Raw genomic sequence first — 12,770 nt, 5'->3', positions numbered from 1 at the left:
CCAATAATATAATTAAGAATGAACAATTTGGCTTCCGCCCAGCCCTTAGCACAGTAGGTCAACTTGCTAGAATAGTTGATTATGTAACTGAAAGTTTCAACATTAAAAAACACACGGGACTGGTCCTTCTTGATTTGGAGAAAGCCTTTGATACGGTATGGCATGATGGTATAATTTACAGAATTATTAAATACAACTTCCCAAAATACATTATCAAGGTCGTACACAGTTACCTTCACTTGAGGTCTTTTCGAGTATCCCTTCATAATACTCTCTCCTCTCGTTTTGCCACCAAAGCAGGCGTGCCTCAGGGTTCAATTCTGGGACCTACACTTTTTTGCATATTTTTAAATGCCTTGCCTACGCCCAAATCATGCCAACTCGCTTTGTACGCCGACGACATCGCGCTTTACAGTTCATCCTGGAGGATTAGTGCGATCGTAAAAAACATTAATAAGGAGCTGGAAAGAGTAAGACGGTTCTGCACTAGATGGAAGCTGAAAATTAACTCTTCCAAAACCAGTTGTATGCTATTCACTAAGCGTAGGCCCCTGCTCTCCCACAACATATTACTCGAGGGGAAGTCGTTTGAGTGGTTAAGAAATATGAGATATCTAGGGATCACTCTTGATACCAAATTGAATTTTGGTGCTCACACAAGAAATCTTGTAGGCAACGGGAAAGCGGCTATACGATCACTTTTCCCATTGCTCAGCAAGGAGTCAGGCATGAGCCAACTCAATAAACTACTAATTTATAAAGTATTTATTAAACCAATGTTGCTACATGCCTGCCCAGCATGGAATTTTACCTGTAAAACAAACCTCAATAAATTACAGGTAATTCAAAATAAATTTCTGCGGCTGGCCACTGCCTCTCCTAGATATTATAGATTGACAGACTTACATGAGCGAACTAACATGAAATGGGTCTGCAAATTCTTTAAGTGTATGAGTGTCTCCTCAAATCCTATTTGCAGATCCATAGGTGCATATCCAACAAATGCAAACTAGAAACATAAGAGGATCAAACACAATGTACCTGTTTTATAAACTTTACATAGTTATCAAATTTATAGAAATAAGAATATTTACAAACCTATTTATGTATTTAATAATTTATTTTATTTATTTATTTATTCACTTCTCATCTACACTGTATTTTTTTTTTAAATTTTTTTTTATTGGCCTTATGATCTTTGCATATTAGCCATGACGAATCTCTTATATATGTTGTTCCATTTGGGGGTTATCGGGAAAAAAGGGCCAGAGGCGACGGTGGGAATCGAACGCGGCGTGAGAGTCTCTCATGCTAACCACTCGGCTACCGCGGTCCCCCACTTTGTATATGCATTTATTTAATTTATATATAGATTTCATCCCTTTGCTTGTGGTTGTTTGTTAACATAAATTTTTTTTTCCCACAAACTGATATGGAATTACTCGTACCGATTTGTATTAAAAAAACAAATGACCAGTGTAAATAGTAGGAAGACATAGTGAAATGTCACTTTCCCTACATTCTAAAATTAATGTATATATTATTGTGCACATGTACAAATAAAAAAAAAATTATTCTTATTCTTAGTGATGAAAGTGAATAACATCTGGTTTTTTATTCACAAGATGTTTAATTTTTAATCAAAGAAAAAAAGATTTGATGTAATGTTTTATCTACAACCATTTTAATTTTTTTTAAATATACTTCCTATAAAATGGACTGCTCAAACTGTTGCCCTTGTCTTCCTGTGGTTGAAGGATGTTGCTTTTGTCATTCATTAGAAACTGGGACTAAACTGATTGCAATATTTGAAATTGTAAGTAGAAAAAGTGGTTATTGCAAAATTTAAAAAATAACTTGATTGAACCTGTGTCTCTTAGGTGTATAATTTGGCACTCATTGCTTCAGAAGGCACACTTATGGCATATCTTCCTACTATTGGTTTGTTCAAATTAATTTTTCTCATTAAATACAGCTATTATTTATTTAACTTTATAATTTAATTATTATCGGAAGGTTTATGCTTGACTTTAACACAATTGCTATCTGGTATGAAACTCATAAAAAAACTGAATTGATTAACAAATTGCCCAAATGCTGAAATAAATTTGATACGATATAAAATTTAGGCTGTGGCCAAGTTTTACTTTTAATTTTTACATTAATACAATTTAAAATATTTAGTTATACATAATTGTTAAAAGTTCTGTTTGAATTAACTTTTGCCAACTTTATTTTCTATCATTACTCAACTGTTTAGAAATTTTCGGGCAATACCAGAGCTATATAGAAAAAAAAGTAAAATCTTGTCATACAGGAGGGCTCAATGTCCACAACACCCAAGGGGTTGTGGATGAATAGTGAGCCAATTTGCAATACTTTCTTCATATTATTTACATTCTCTCGGCACTCTCGACACGACACGCAAGAATGACACAATTACACAGAAGACAAACACTTTGAGCCCTGAAGATGATCTCAATAAAGATCGAAATGTTGGCACGACAAAGAAAATATTTTTCTGAAATCTACATCACACCAGACTGCATCTCACAATTTCTAAATAAATAAATTATTTACATTTAAAAATACATGGGGTGAGATTCAAACTTAGATAGAGTGGCGAACAGATGCCTAACCGCTCAGTGATCAACTAGAGATACATAATAGTGTTTATTGTTTTAAGTAATGTTTAATTACTTTATCTAGTCCACATATCTCTGTGGCATTCTTCACATTTGTTATTGAATTTGAAATAAGGTCCTGTCTTGTTGAAATTAACTGTCCATGTCAAAATCAATGGTACTTTACTTCAGTAAAAGTACAAAATTGACTTGTGATTATAATACAGTATAATATAATTTATTTTGAAATCGTGAGATGCGGTCTGGTGTGATGTAGGTTTCAGAAAAACATTTTCTTTATCGTGCCAACGTTTCGATCTTTATTGAGATCATCTTCAGTGCTCAAAGTTGTCTTCTGTGTAATTGTGTATTCTTGTGTGTCGTGTCGAGAGTGCCCACTAATCACCAGACAGTATAATATAAATTTTATTTTTTCATTTGGACAAACAACATGGAATAGAAGATTTACTCTTTATTCAATTAAAATACATAAATAATTTATTTGATCATTTCTCTTCAATTAGTGTGGACTCAGCACGATGCCAAAATGTTCAGAAGTGATATTACTGCACTTTCGTGTTTATGTACCTAATTTTTTTATTTATTAAACTGTTACATTATATAGTATCACAAATGAGGAAATAATAAACTTTTTTTAAATAGGATAATGGTGGCCTTTTCATTTCCAATTTTTTATTTAATTACTGCTGTAGTATGATGGACTATTCCAATATAGGCAAACTGGGAGACCAGGGCTGATCTTTAGGATTTATAAATCATTTGCTGTTTTAATTCAAGAAAATAGATTTCTTTATTATACTTTTATTACACTTACTTTTATTTAAAAAAGCAAGCTAATTATATCTTGTTATTAGATTTTTTTGTTAAATAGGGCAAGCTAGTGCTGGTTTTGATGTGCTTTTGGATGTTATGATGGTGGTAGCATCTGTATTACTTTTGATAGCATTGAATAATGTGAGTAATAATTGGCTTACACTTTAAAATTTGATGTATACAAATTATACATATATATGTATATATATAGACATTGGTAGATTTGTGTGGACTATGTTTCAGAAAATGATGGAGCTAGTCAATCTTTGGTTGGTCTGTGAGTTTATATTCATAATATCAGGTGCCATTCATTGCTTCGCATTGATGGTTGAACTTTTGCTTGGGCATCTTCCTAAGAAAATTGGATCACTGTTTTTACTATTCCACGTCTTAAACGAAGGTAATAAAATAATTTTCAATCTTCTTTTGTGACTGATTATGTAATTACTGACATAAGTTGACTAAGTAGCATAATCCTATGAGATCGAGAAGATTCTTTTTATAAAAGAGTTATAATTTTGAACTCTGAACAGAATTTTTTTTACTTATACAGAGCGGAATTAAATTTTAAATTTAGTAAATAAGGTATAGCCAGAAAATCTGTGTATTGTATTGCTGACGTGTTAACAAGATATGAGTGTATTAATAAATATGCAAGCAAAATATATAAATTTATCATGAAAATGTACAATCATGAATATCAATCTTAACAAAAATAATAATTTATTATAAATTCCATACTGTTCACAAGAAACTTAATTTCAAATATTTAATTAATGTGTGCTTTTCATTTTATTTTATATTATCATCTGTTGCCCTGTGTTTGCAAATAATTTAAACACATACACATACATAGAGCAATATTTTAAATAAACAATTTTGATAAAACAATTCACAAATGGTTGCAAATGTCTGTAATAAAAACACAAGATGTCGCCTTCTTCAGACTTATATTCTTCCATTCAGTAAACTCTTTGTTATAAATATTTTGAGCTCTTTATAAAAGTCAGAATTATAGATAATGTGTGCCATCAGCAATCCAAAAACGGGACATATACAGTTTCTTCCTTGTTCAGTTAAAGCCATTTTCATCATAACATGTTATTGGCGTCTTGGTGATTGCACTTGAACCGTGTTGCCCACTCAGACATATATTATTAAATGTAAATGTTTAAACTACCATGTTAATAACAATTTCTCATTGTTTTTAGTGTTAAGTTCCTACTTCTTTATAGTGGTTTACAACTATTACCAAGAAGAGTTCATCAATCCATAAAATTTCTTCCCCTGTGAATTGCTCATTGTGGAAATATAATGATTTTAACAATAAAAAACTACATGTTACTTTATCTTTTAGATATATTGTATTTGAATTTTGTTTTGTTTAGATTTTTTAAATTAATAAAATGATTTTAACGTTAACCATCTTTTTACTTATAATTCTAGTCATTATTTAAAAATCATGTGTTAAATTCTGGAAAGAATTATTGGTGAATTTCACACCAGTCTGTGAATAATTTAAGCTTCGTATTTACAAAAGCTGCTGTGTTGTTTCTACACAGTAAAAAATATATCATCATGAAAAGTCAACTTGTTTTTAATTCATCCATCGACATAATATTGGAGAAATCATTATTTTGTAATAGTAACCAATAAATTTAAAAAAATCTACATTGAATAAAGTTGTTTAAAAATGGTTTTAGTTATTTTTCTTAGCTTAACCCTATTGGTACTTATGATTGTTAGCAACACATATTGTTTTTATTGTGAAGTTTATGTTAAGATTTCATTTATTTATGACACAACTTGATTAATCAAGCATAACATTGAAAATGTCTTCATAAAAACAAATTAAATTATCCATATATACTGTTTAAAAATTTAGATTAATTTTTATCGATGTCCAATAAATTAATTATACCCATTATGTATTAATTGTTTTTGATTTATTTTTTCATTATGGCTTTATTATATTTGTTTTTCATGTAAGTATTAATTTCAAGTTGAAGAAAAAATATTAAAGTTAAATTAATATTGGTCTAGTGTCAATTTAACAAATAACATTAATCCATTTATGTTTTAGTGGTCTAATCGACCAAATCACTTATTTCAATTAATTATTCTTTTTATGTAAGGTCTTGGTTGAAATGAAAAAGTTAATGTCACGAGCTGGATTTGACCCATGACCTTTGGCTGGGGGCGGGTTCGAATCCCGTTTGTGACTTTGTCATCTCAACCAAAACCTTACATAAAAAGAATAATTAATTGAATTAACAAATGTCTTTTGAAATCTCCTAAGAGTGTAATATGTCCTACATCGAAATTTGTCATATTATCAAAATGTGCATTATATTTGAGAAAGTAGGAAAATGATACGTGTACAATCAGCCTGAAATTATTTAAGTTCCTCAGTGAAGATGGGGCAATGGTGAAACACATTTCACTATTACAGCATACACACGAGTGAAGACAGACCCAATAAATGACCCAAGCCAGTCCAGTATGAATTATTTAATTTGCAGTAAGCTGTATATTTTGGAAGGAATTACTTCACTACTGAAGTAAACACACATGCAGGTTTTTGTATTTTTCAAAGGCTGATAAATAATTTAAAAAAAAATTTATTTAGTAGATTACAATACAATGTGGCAATAAATAAGATTAAGGACAGTAGGCATTTACAGGAATTGTAAAACATGATTTCATAGAATTAAACATATGTTTTTATTTTTGTTGCAGATTTTATTTTTAAAAATCTTTGAAATGAACAGCTATTGAACAGTCTGAATCATTTAGATTTATTTACTATTTGTTGAACAACTCAGAGAGATATTGGATTGATGATTCGCAAGTTTTGTAACTGATCTATAGACATGTTAAACTGCTGCTGGTGGGTACCTAGTGTGGATACTTGCTGCTGTTGCCACTCTTTAATTCTAGGCACTAAGTTAATCGCTTGGACTGAAGTGGTAAGTGTGTAATGTTATAGTAAAAAAATAAGGATAGAAATAAGGGGAGCAAAAGCCATGGCCTAAACATTAAAACTGTTTTTAGGTTTTGAACTTAGTGTTGCTTTTCTCCGAAGGACTAATAATAGAAAACAGTGAGCAGAATCGTACGTATCTTACCAATTTTTATTTTAACAACATTCATTAATAATACTATATTTTAAATAATATGGTGTATAATTTATAAACGAAATTAAATATATACACTAAAAAATATAATATAAACTTCTTTTTCCCAGTCAAATATAGTCTTGGCGTGGACTTAACATTAGAAATAGTGGTGCTCGTAGCTTCAGTCTTACTTTTAATAGGGATATATGCTGTAAGTATTTGCTGCACTCTTTTCCAATCTGATTTCAATTAATTGCGTATTTGAAATAAAATCTGAAAAAATTGGCTTTAAAAGTGTTCACTGTTGAACTAATGATGTTTTGCATTAACTTGAAAACTGAGGTAACTTCATGATTTATGGATCTGACACAGTTTAACTTGGAAATACTTCAAACATCGAAATCATTGCCAGGATGGATTTTTAATTGAAGTTTGGTCATTTTCTTCGTTCATTGTTAATTGTAAATAGTTGTCCTTTGAACGTTCATTTAACACAGCATTTATATAATTAAAAGACAGTCTTCAAACCTCTCACAATCCTCAAAAGAAATAAAAGTATGAAAAACAGTATATATTAAGAAATGATAAAATAATTTTCAATAAAATTTGTACATAAGGTTCATTTCCATGATTTTCCCTTTGATTAAAATATCAAGAGAACTTTTGAAAAATGCTTTAGTATAGGAATTGTTTTGCTATATCTATACTTTAAAAAATGTACAAAATTGTGGATGTACTTTATTGATTAGGCTTTTAGCCGAGTGTAAAACTGTACATACATCCAGCTTTAGTTCTGACACGCATCGTATTATTAAGGCATTGTTCTTAACATCAAAAATTTCAATTTAAAATTGTCGTACTAAGTGTAAATGCTTATAGTTGATTGATTAAATGGTCTGATTATTGCTTTTGTATAATAGTTAATTAAATGGACATTACCTACATATGGTTTTAAAACGTCATGGCAATCGGCTTAGGATTTACTGAATGTTATATGGCTATTGTAATTATGTTGCTTTGGTTGCTGCTGAAACACTGTGAATGCTTCTTATAATACTTATTGTTTGAGGGGTGTTAATATTACTTTCCCTTAAATGCTTTTCAAGCATATATAGTACAATTTTTTGCATTTAAAACAGTTTTGTAGTAAGAATTGAAAACACCACTTTTTTAAATTTGTTTTAAAAAAAAGAAGAAACACATGTTAAAACTTTGTTTACAAGATGTTAAACAAATTTTACATACCAATTATTATCATTAAGGAAACTCCTTTCCTCTGTATTTTATATACTTATATTACAAAACATACCTCTTTGTGGGTATAATGGAATTATGTTTTTGGGTACCTTCAATAGACAAGTGCTGCTGTTTACTTTCTTTGCGGACTGGGACTAAGGTAATAGGAATTGGTGAAATTGTAAGTCCTTGTATTCCACACAACTTGAGTTTAAATGGATAAATGATGCGGTATTTACAATCTGATTCCTAGATCGTGAACTTTGCACTGATCGTAATGGAAGGATATTTTGTAAACGAACTTGACACGACTGGTATTTAATTTTTTTTTCATCCTTTCATAACTTTTTACTTCAATTGCTACTTGGCTCTAAAAGAGTCCCTTTCACACGAGGAGTAGCTGTATATTTTTCAGTGTTTTAATTAATTTTTTCAGTCAAAGTAAGTGTTGGGTTGGATGTGATTCTTGAAATAGTGCTGACGATAGCATCTGTATTTCTTATAATTGGAGTGTACTCTGTGAGTATTGTCAGATCTTCTAGCTCATTAAAATTTTGTAGATAACCTTCGTTTTACTTAAAAGTATAAAACCAGGTTGAGTGATCTTCATTCAAAATAGTGGAATTATCTCAGATTTCAATATTACTTCAAAGTTCAACATGATGAATTTTCTTGAGCTTTTTACATATTATTTGCTTTAAACTCAAGTTATGTTATGTTCCCTGTTATAACATACCTCACCCTTCTTTTTAATATTTTAGGAAATAATGTGTTTTATTAAATTGTGGCTGATGGTCGATTTTGTTGAAATGGTAATTACATTCTTCCATATCATTATAATTGTATTTGAACTGGTGATGCAATCAGTTGAATTAAAACTTGGGCTTGAGTTACTTTCACAGCATCTGGTAATTGAAGGTACGAATTTTTACTATAAACTGAGACTTAGCTTGCTTCTATTAACAACTTTGGGATTTTCTTGTGTCAAATATAAATTTTTGACTTTATATCAATTTATGCTTAACTCAAAATATATACATATTATATATGTTTGATGTTTAATCATGACTCAATGTTTAATGAATGTAAATTTATTCCATCCAATTTGTTTTTATAATTCTTCATTACTTTTAATCTTGTTAATAATTTTTATATTGTTTCTAGGTTTAGGGATATATTTCTTTATAGTAGTTTTCAACTATTATGAGGAAGAGACAGAGTTCTAAAATAAGATGTAAATGCTACAATGTGAGCAAAACCTGCAACTGCCAGAACTGAATAACATGCCCAGCAGTATACCCACAATAAAATGCGCAGAACTGATTAGGGAATTAAAAAAAAGTGAACGTTATATCTGGTGAATGAATCAATAAAGGGGAAGCAAAAACCAAAAAGATAACACAAAAGAAGCAATGAAATGGAGAACAATTAAAAACCAGACACGATATAGGATCAAGCCAAACGTGCCTGATCACACTACGAAGGTGAAAAAACTCCGATCTAAAGCTGGAACTAATTTCTTCTCCACTATTAAATAGATTTCAATTCAAACAAGACAAACAGCTCTTCATAACAATCATATGTTTTTTAAACAAATGTTTGTTGATGTTATCATTTTCCTATACCTATAAAGTAAGAAGTGGATGGATTTAATGGCATTTCTGAAATGGTTGCCCAAGGTGCGTACATTTTGTTTTGCCATACCCCTGCCGATTGGGTGTAAAATCATTGGAACCCTTCTTGCTGTAAGTTTACGCCTTTAACACATTATGATTTTTCTCTCAAAACAATTTCGATCTCAGATATACAGCGTGATTATAGTGATTTTACTTGGGCTCAGTTTTGAAGAGATGCATCCCGATGGTATGTGAACTTCTCTTCACTTGTATTGACTAATACTGCTACAATTTTAAATATCGTCAATTTTATATATATATTGTTTTAACACTTCTCCTTTAAGAAACATTTACTGCAGTTTTTTAATTTCATTTTCACTGTTTCAGCGATGATAAATCTTATTATGTATATAGCAATAGAGACTGCAACTCTAATTTTCTCTGTTGTACTTCTTGTTGGGCTATTTTTGGTGAGTAGAATAAAACCAAGTTATAAATATTTTTTCAAAAATTATTTCTATATCCTATTCCTTATTTTGCACTAAAAAAAAGTTTGTTATTTTAGTTTAAAAGTTTTTTTAAAATGTGTGGTGATTAGTGACCATTAATCGATATTTATTTAGAAATCGTGAGATGCGGTCTGGTGTAATGTAGGTTTCAGAAAAACATTTTCTTTATCGTGCCAACGTTTCGATCTTTATTGAGATCATCTTCAGGGCTTAAAGTGTTTGTCTTCTGAGTAATTGTGTCATTCTTGCGTGTCGTGTCGAGAGTTCCCATTTTTTTAAAAATGGTAATTAAGAGAAAATAAATAAAGCTTTTCTTTTTGTAAAAAAATTATAATAAATTAAACAATGTAAACAAGTCAAGGCAGATGAGGCGGCTAAGGTCACGATGTACTAACCTTCCGACTTAATCACTGCAATCCAACCCTCTGACACTAAAAAATAAAAACATGATCAAAAGAATGTGGGCCAGATCAACAGAGAAGCGTATCAAGAGCATTGTCGATAGGTGTCCCTCGGAGGATTTGAATCTTATGAAGGGTCATCCTGACTCGACTAAGAATAGGCCATGTGAGGTTAACACATAATTATTTTTGAGTCAAAGCCTGTGCCTGTCTGTTATGTAGAAAAAGGTTATTCGATGTGTACAACCTAATTGAAGGGTTCAATTCCTTGCTCACTTATAGGCCCCATATAAAGGCATATAGGAATGCCATCCAATGTGAGAATTGTCCTTAAGCATGGCAACAAGTATCTATGTCCCTTGTTCCGATTCTCAGAGGAAACAGGGTTGTTTTATTGTTATATTGTATTCAGTACTGATAGTCTTGTGTCTTGTAGTGTGTGTTTAGAGTGAACATTATTAGTGTGAATGTGTAGTGTGAGAAGGTTGATGGCGGAATTTTGTAGGAATATCGAGTACTGAGTGAATTGTATGTAAAATAAGAATATATTTAAGGAAGAATGTGAGTATGAATGAATTTAGAAACTGATTGCGTTGGGGGCTGAAATGATCTAGCTGGTGAGCCCTGGAGTCCAACCTCGGTGGCTGGACAGACCCCGGACTGCCAGCTGTTGTTTTATTGTAAATCACAAATGCTGGAATTGCTGTTAGGTGTGTGGAAGCGTAGATTTGAGCTTATATAAATCTAGTCAGTAAGCTAGTTAATTAAAAAAACTCTATAAAATATTATGTACATAAGCAAGCAGGTCTATTTCCAGATAAGATGGGGTGGGCGATAATTTTATTTTTATTTAAGAAAGTAAAGAATCCAATTAATCTTATTTGAAAATACTTGCCTGTTTTATTTACCAAACATAGAGACATATTTCACAATCTTCATTGAGTTGGTTATTCTGTCAGTTTTCTTTTTATAAATTTGTAAAATGGGAAATTTCCTCATGGGGTCTGCAGGGTGATGAACAAACAGTTTGTTCATTTCTGACCATTTTTCTCTGCCTATCCTTGCTTTTTTGGTCAGTGTTTTTGCTTGTCAACACTACTGAAGGCAGTAAAAACAGTGAGGATAGGCAGACCAAAATGATTGTAAATCACGAAACACAGTGTTCGAGTGCGTGAAATGACAAAAGATCTTTGTTATAAACTTATAATAAAATAACAAAATAATACACAGGCCGCTAATAGGCAGAAAAGTGTCTGATACACAAAGCCAGCAAAATTACCAGACCTGGATGATTTAATACGGCCAAGCTACAATTTTTCACATCACAGCCTTCAACATTAACAATTTAAAAAGCTTATGTTAAATTGCATGTGGTTAGCACAGCATTATTTACTGATAGAGCTATTTGAAGCATATGTTTGTTTTTATTAAATTAAAATACTTTTTATTTTCAGCACAGAGATAATTTTGTCAAATTGTTCCTGGTATTTTATATATTTATTCTTGCCTTGCTTTTAAGTCATGCAGTATTATTAATAATCAAACTGGTTGTAGTCCTAATGCCTCCCTGGATAGCACAGCAATACTTAGTGATGTCGCTATTTGAAATGAGTAAGAAAGGAATGAAGTGTGTAAAAAACTTTGGGATGTAAAAATTTCCTTGTTTTAGTTATAGGTTGTTATTTCTTCATAGTTGTACACAGCTATTACGCCACAAAAACATCATCCTAACCGTGTCTGAAATGGATTGGTGAACTCGCCAAAAGAAGGTAACTATTTTCAAAAGTGATTGTAAATGTAGTTTGGTTTTTCAAAACGTTCTGAGCTAAACTATCCTCATCGCTGAATGTAGCGAAATGTCAAAATATGTCTGACAGATGGAGAAGATAAACTAGAAGACGTTCAGAAATAACCAAACTACAGGTTTCTTCTTGAAATTCCACAATAATTATAAATAAAAAAAAGAAAAAAAAAGGATAATGAAACATACTTTTCATTTCAACTTAAATTTTCCTTAACGTTTCAATGGTATATTTTCAATTTCCTTTCTGCAGCCTATATGTATTTTAAAATGTTATTTCTCTGACAAATTTTGTTGGGCAGTAAACTGAAGATCTGTCTCGGGCTTTGGAAGAGTCAATTGACAAGAACTGTCTACAAGATGTCAGAATATTGGTTATTAAGCACAACAATACTGACTAGGTGGTGAATTTGTCACACATTTTAAAAATTTTTAGAATGTATAATTAAAATCTTTCCTTGGCACTTGTAAAACTTATTATTTGTAATTGTTTGTAATCATAAGTATTGTCATTAGTAAAAATGTTTTAAAAATTTTTAAATGAATACTTTGTGTATTCATATTATTTTGTTTTAAATGTAATTTTCCAAATAAAACTGCCAATTGTATGAATAACAAATCAAACCAGTT

General features: G+C 30.8%; 2 protein-coding genes across 4 annotated transcripts; both read left to right on the top strand.

Moving 5' to 3' along the window:
- Nucleotides 1-1,351: 1,351 nt before the first annotated feature.
- On the top strand, nucleotides 1,352-4,792 carry LOC112126104. Of its 2 annotated transcripts, none has more exons than XR_001340419.2 (5): nucleotides 1,352-1,816; nucleotides 1,881-1,941; nucleotides 3,517-3,599; nucleotides 3,680-3,858; nucleotides 4,670-4,792. XR_001340419.2 is itself a non-coding variant. In XM_014393530.2 (5 exons), exons 1-5 carry the CDS (start codon nucleotides 1,715-1,717, stop codon nucleotides 4,732-4,734), a joined length of 468 nt encoding a protein of 155 aa, XP_014249016.1. In that variant the 5' UTR covers nucleotides 1,607-1,714; the 3' UTR covers nucleotides 4,735-4,792. The 2 variants fall into 2 exon arrangements, 1 of the variants encoding a protein (XP_014249016.1); XM_014393530.2 differs by having other exon boundaries at nucleotides 1,607-1,816; nucleotides 3,702-3,858.
- A 3,086-nt stretch (nucleotides 4,793-7,878) lies between these two features.
- On the top strand, nucleotides 7,879-12,617 carry LOC106666368. 2 transcript variants are annotated; one of them, XR_001340418.1, is made up of 10 exons: nucleotides 7,879-7,994; nucleotides 8,067-8,127; nucleotides 8,250-8,332; nucleotides 8,575-8,731; nucleotides 8,978-9,558; nucleotides 9,616-9,676; nucleotides 9,817-9,899; nucleotides 11,794-11,950; nucleotides 12,009-12,108; nucleotides 12,443-12,617. XR_001340418.1 is itself a non-coding variant. In XM_024226207.1 (6 exons), exons 1-5 carry the CDS (start codon nucleotides 9,457-9,459, stop codon nucleotides 12,068-12,070), a joined length of 465 nt encoding a protein of 154 aa, XP_024081975.1. In that variant the 5' UTR covers nucleotides 8,978-9,456; the 3' UTR covers nucleotides 12,071-12,108; nucleotides 12,443-12,617. The 2 variants fall into 2 exon arrangements, 1 of the variants encoding a protein (XP_024081975.1); XM_024226207.1 differs by lacking the exons at nucleotides 7,879-7,994; nucleotides 8,067-8,127; nucleotides 8,250-8,332; nucleotides 8,575-8,731.
- The last annotated feature ends 153 nt before the right edge of the window (nucleotides 12,618-12,770 follow it).

This window comes from Cimex lectularius, unplaced genomic scaffold (genome assembly GCF_000648675.2).
Source record: "Cimex lectularius strain Harlan isolate CLEC.00 unplaced genomic scaffold, Clec_2.1 scaffold124, whole genome shotgun sequence".
NCBI lineage: Eukaryota > Metazoa > Arthropoda > Insecta > Hemiptera > Cimicidae > Cimex > Cimex lectularius.
Note: the sequence above shows the minus strand (reverse complement) of the source record. Positions and strands in the feature narration are given on the sequence as shown.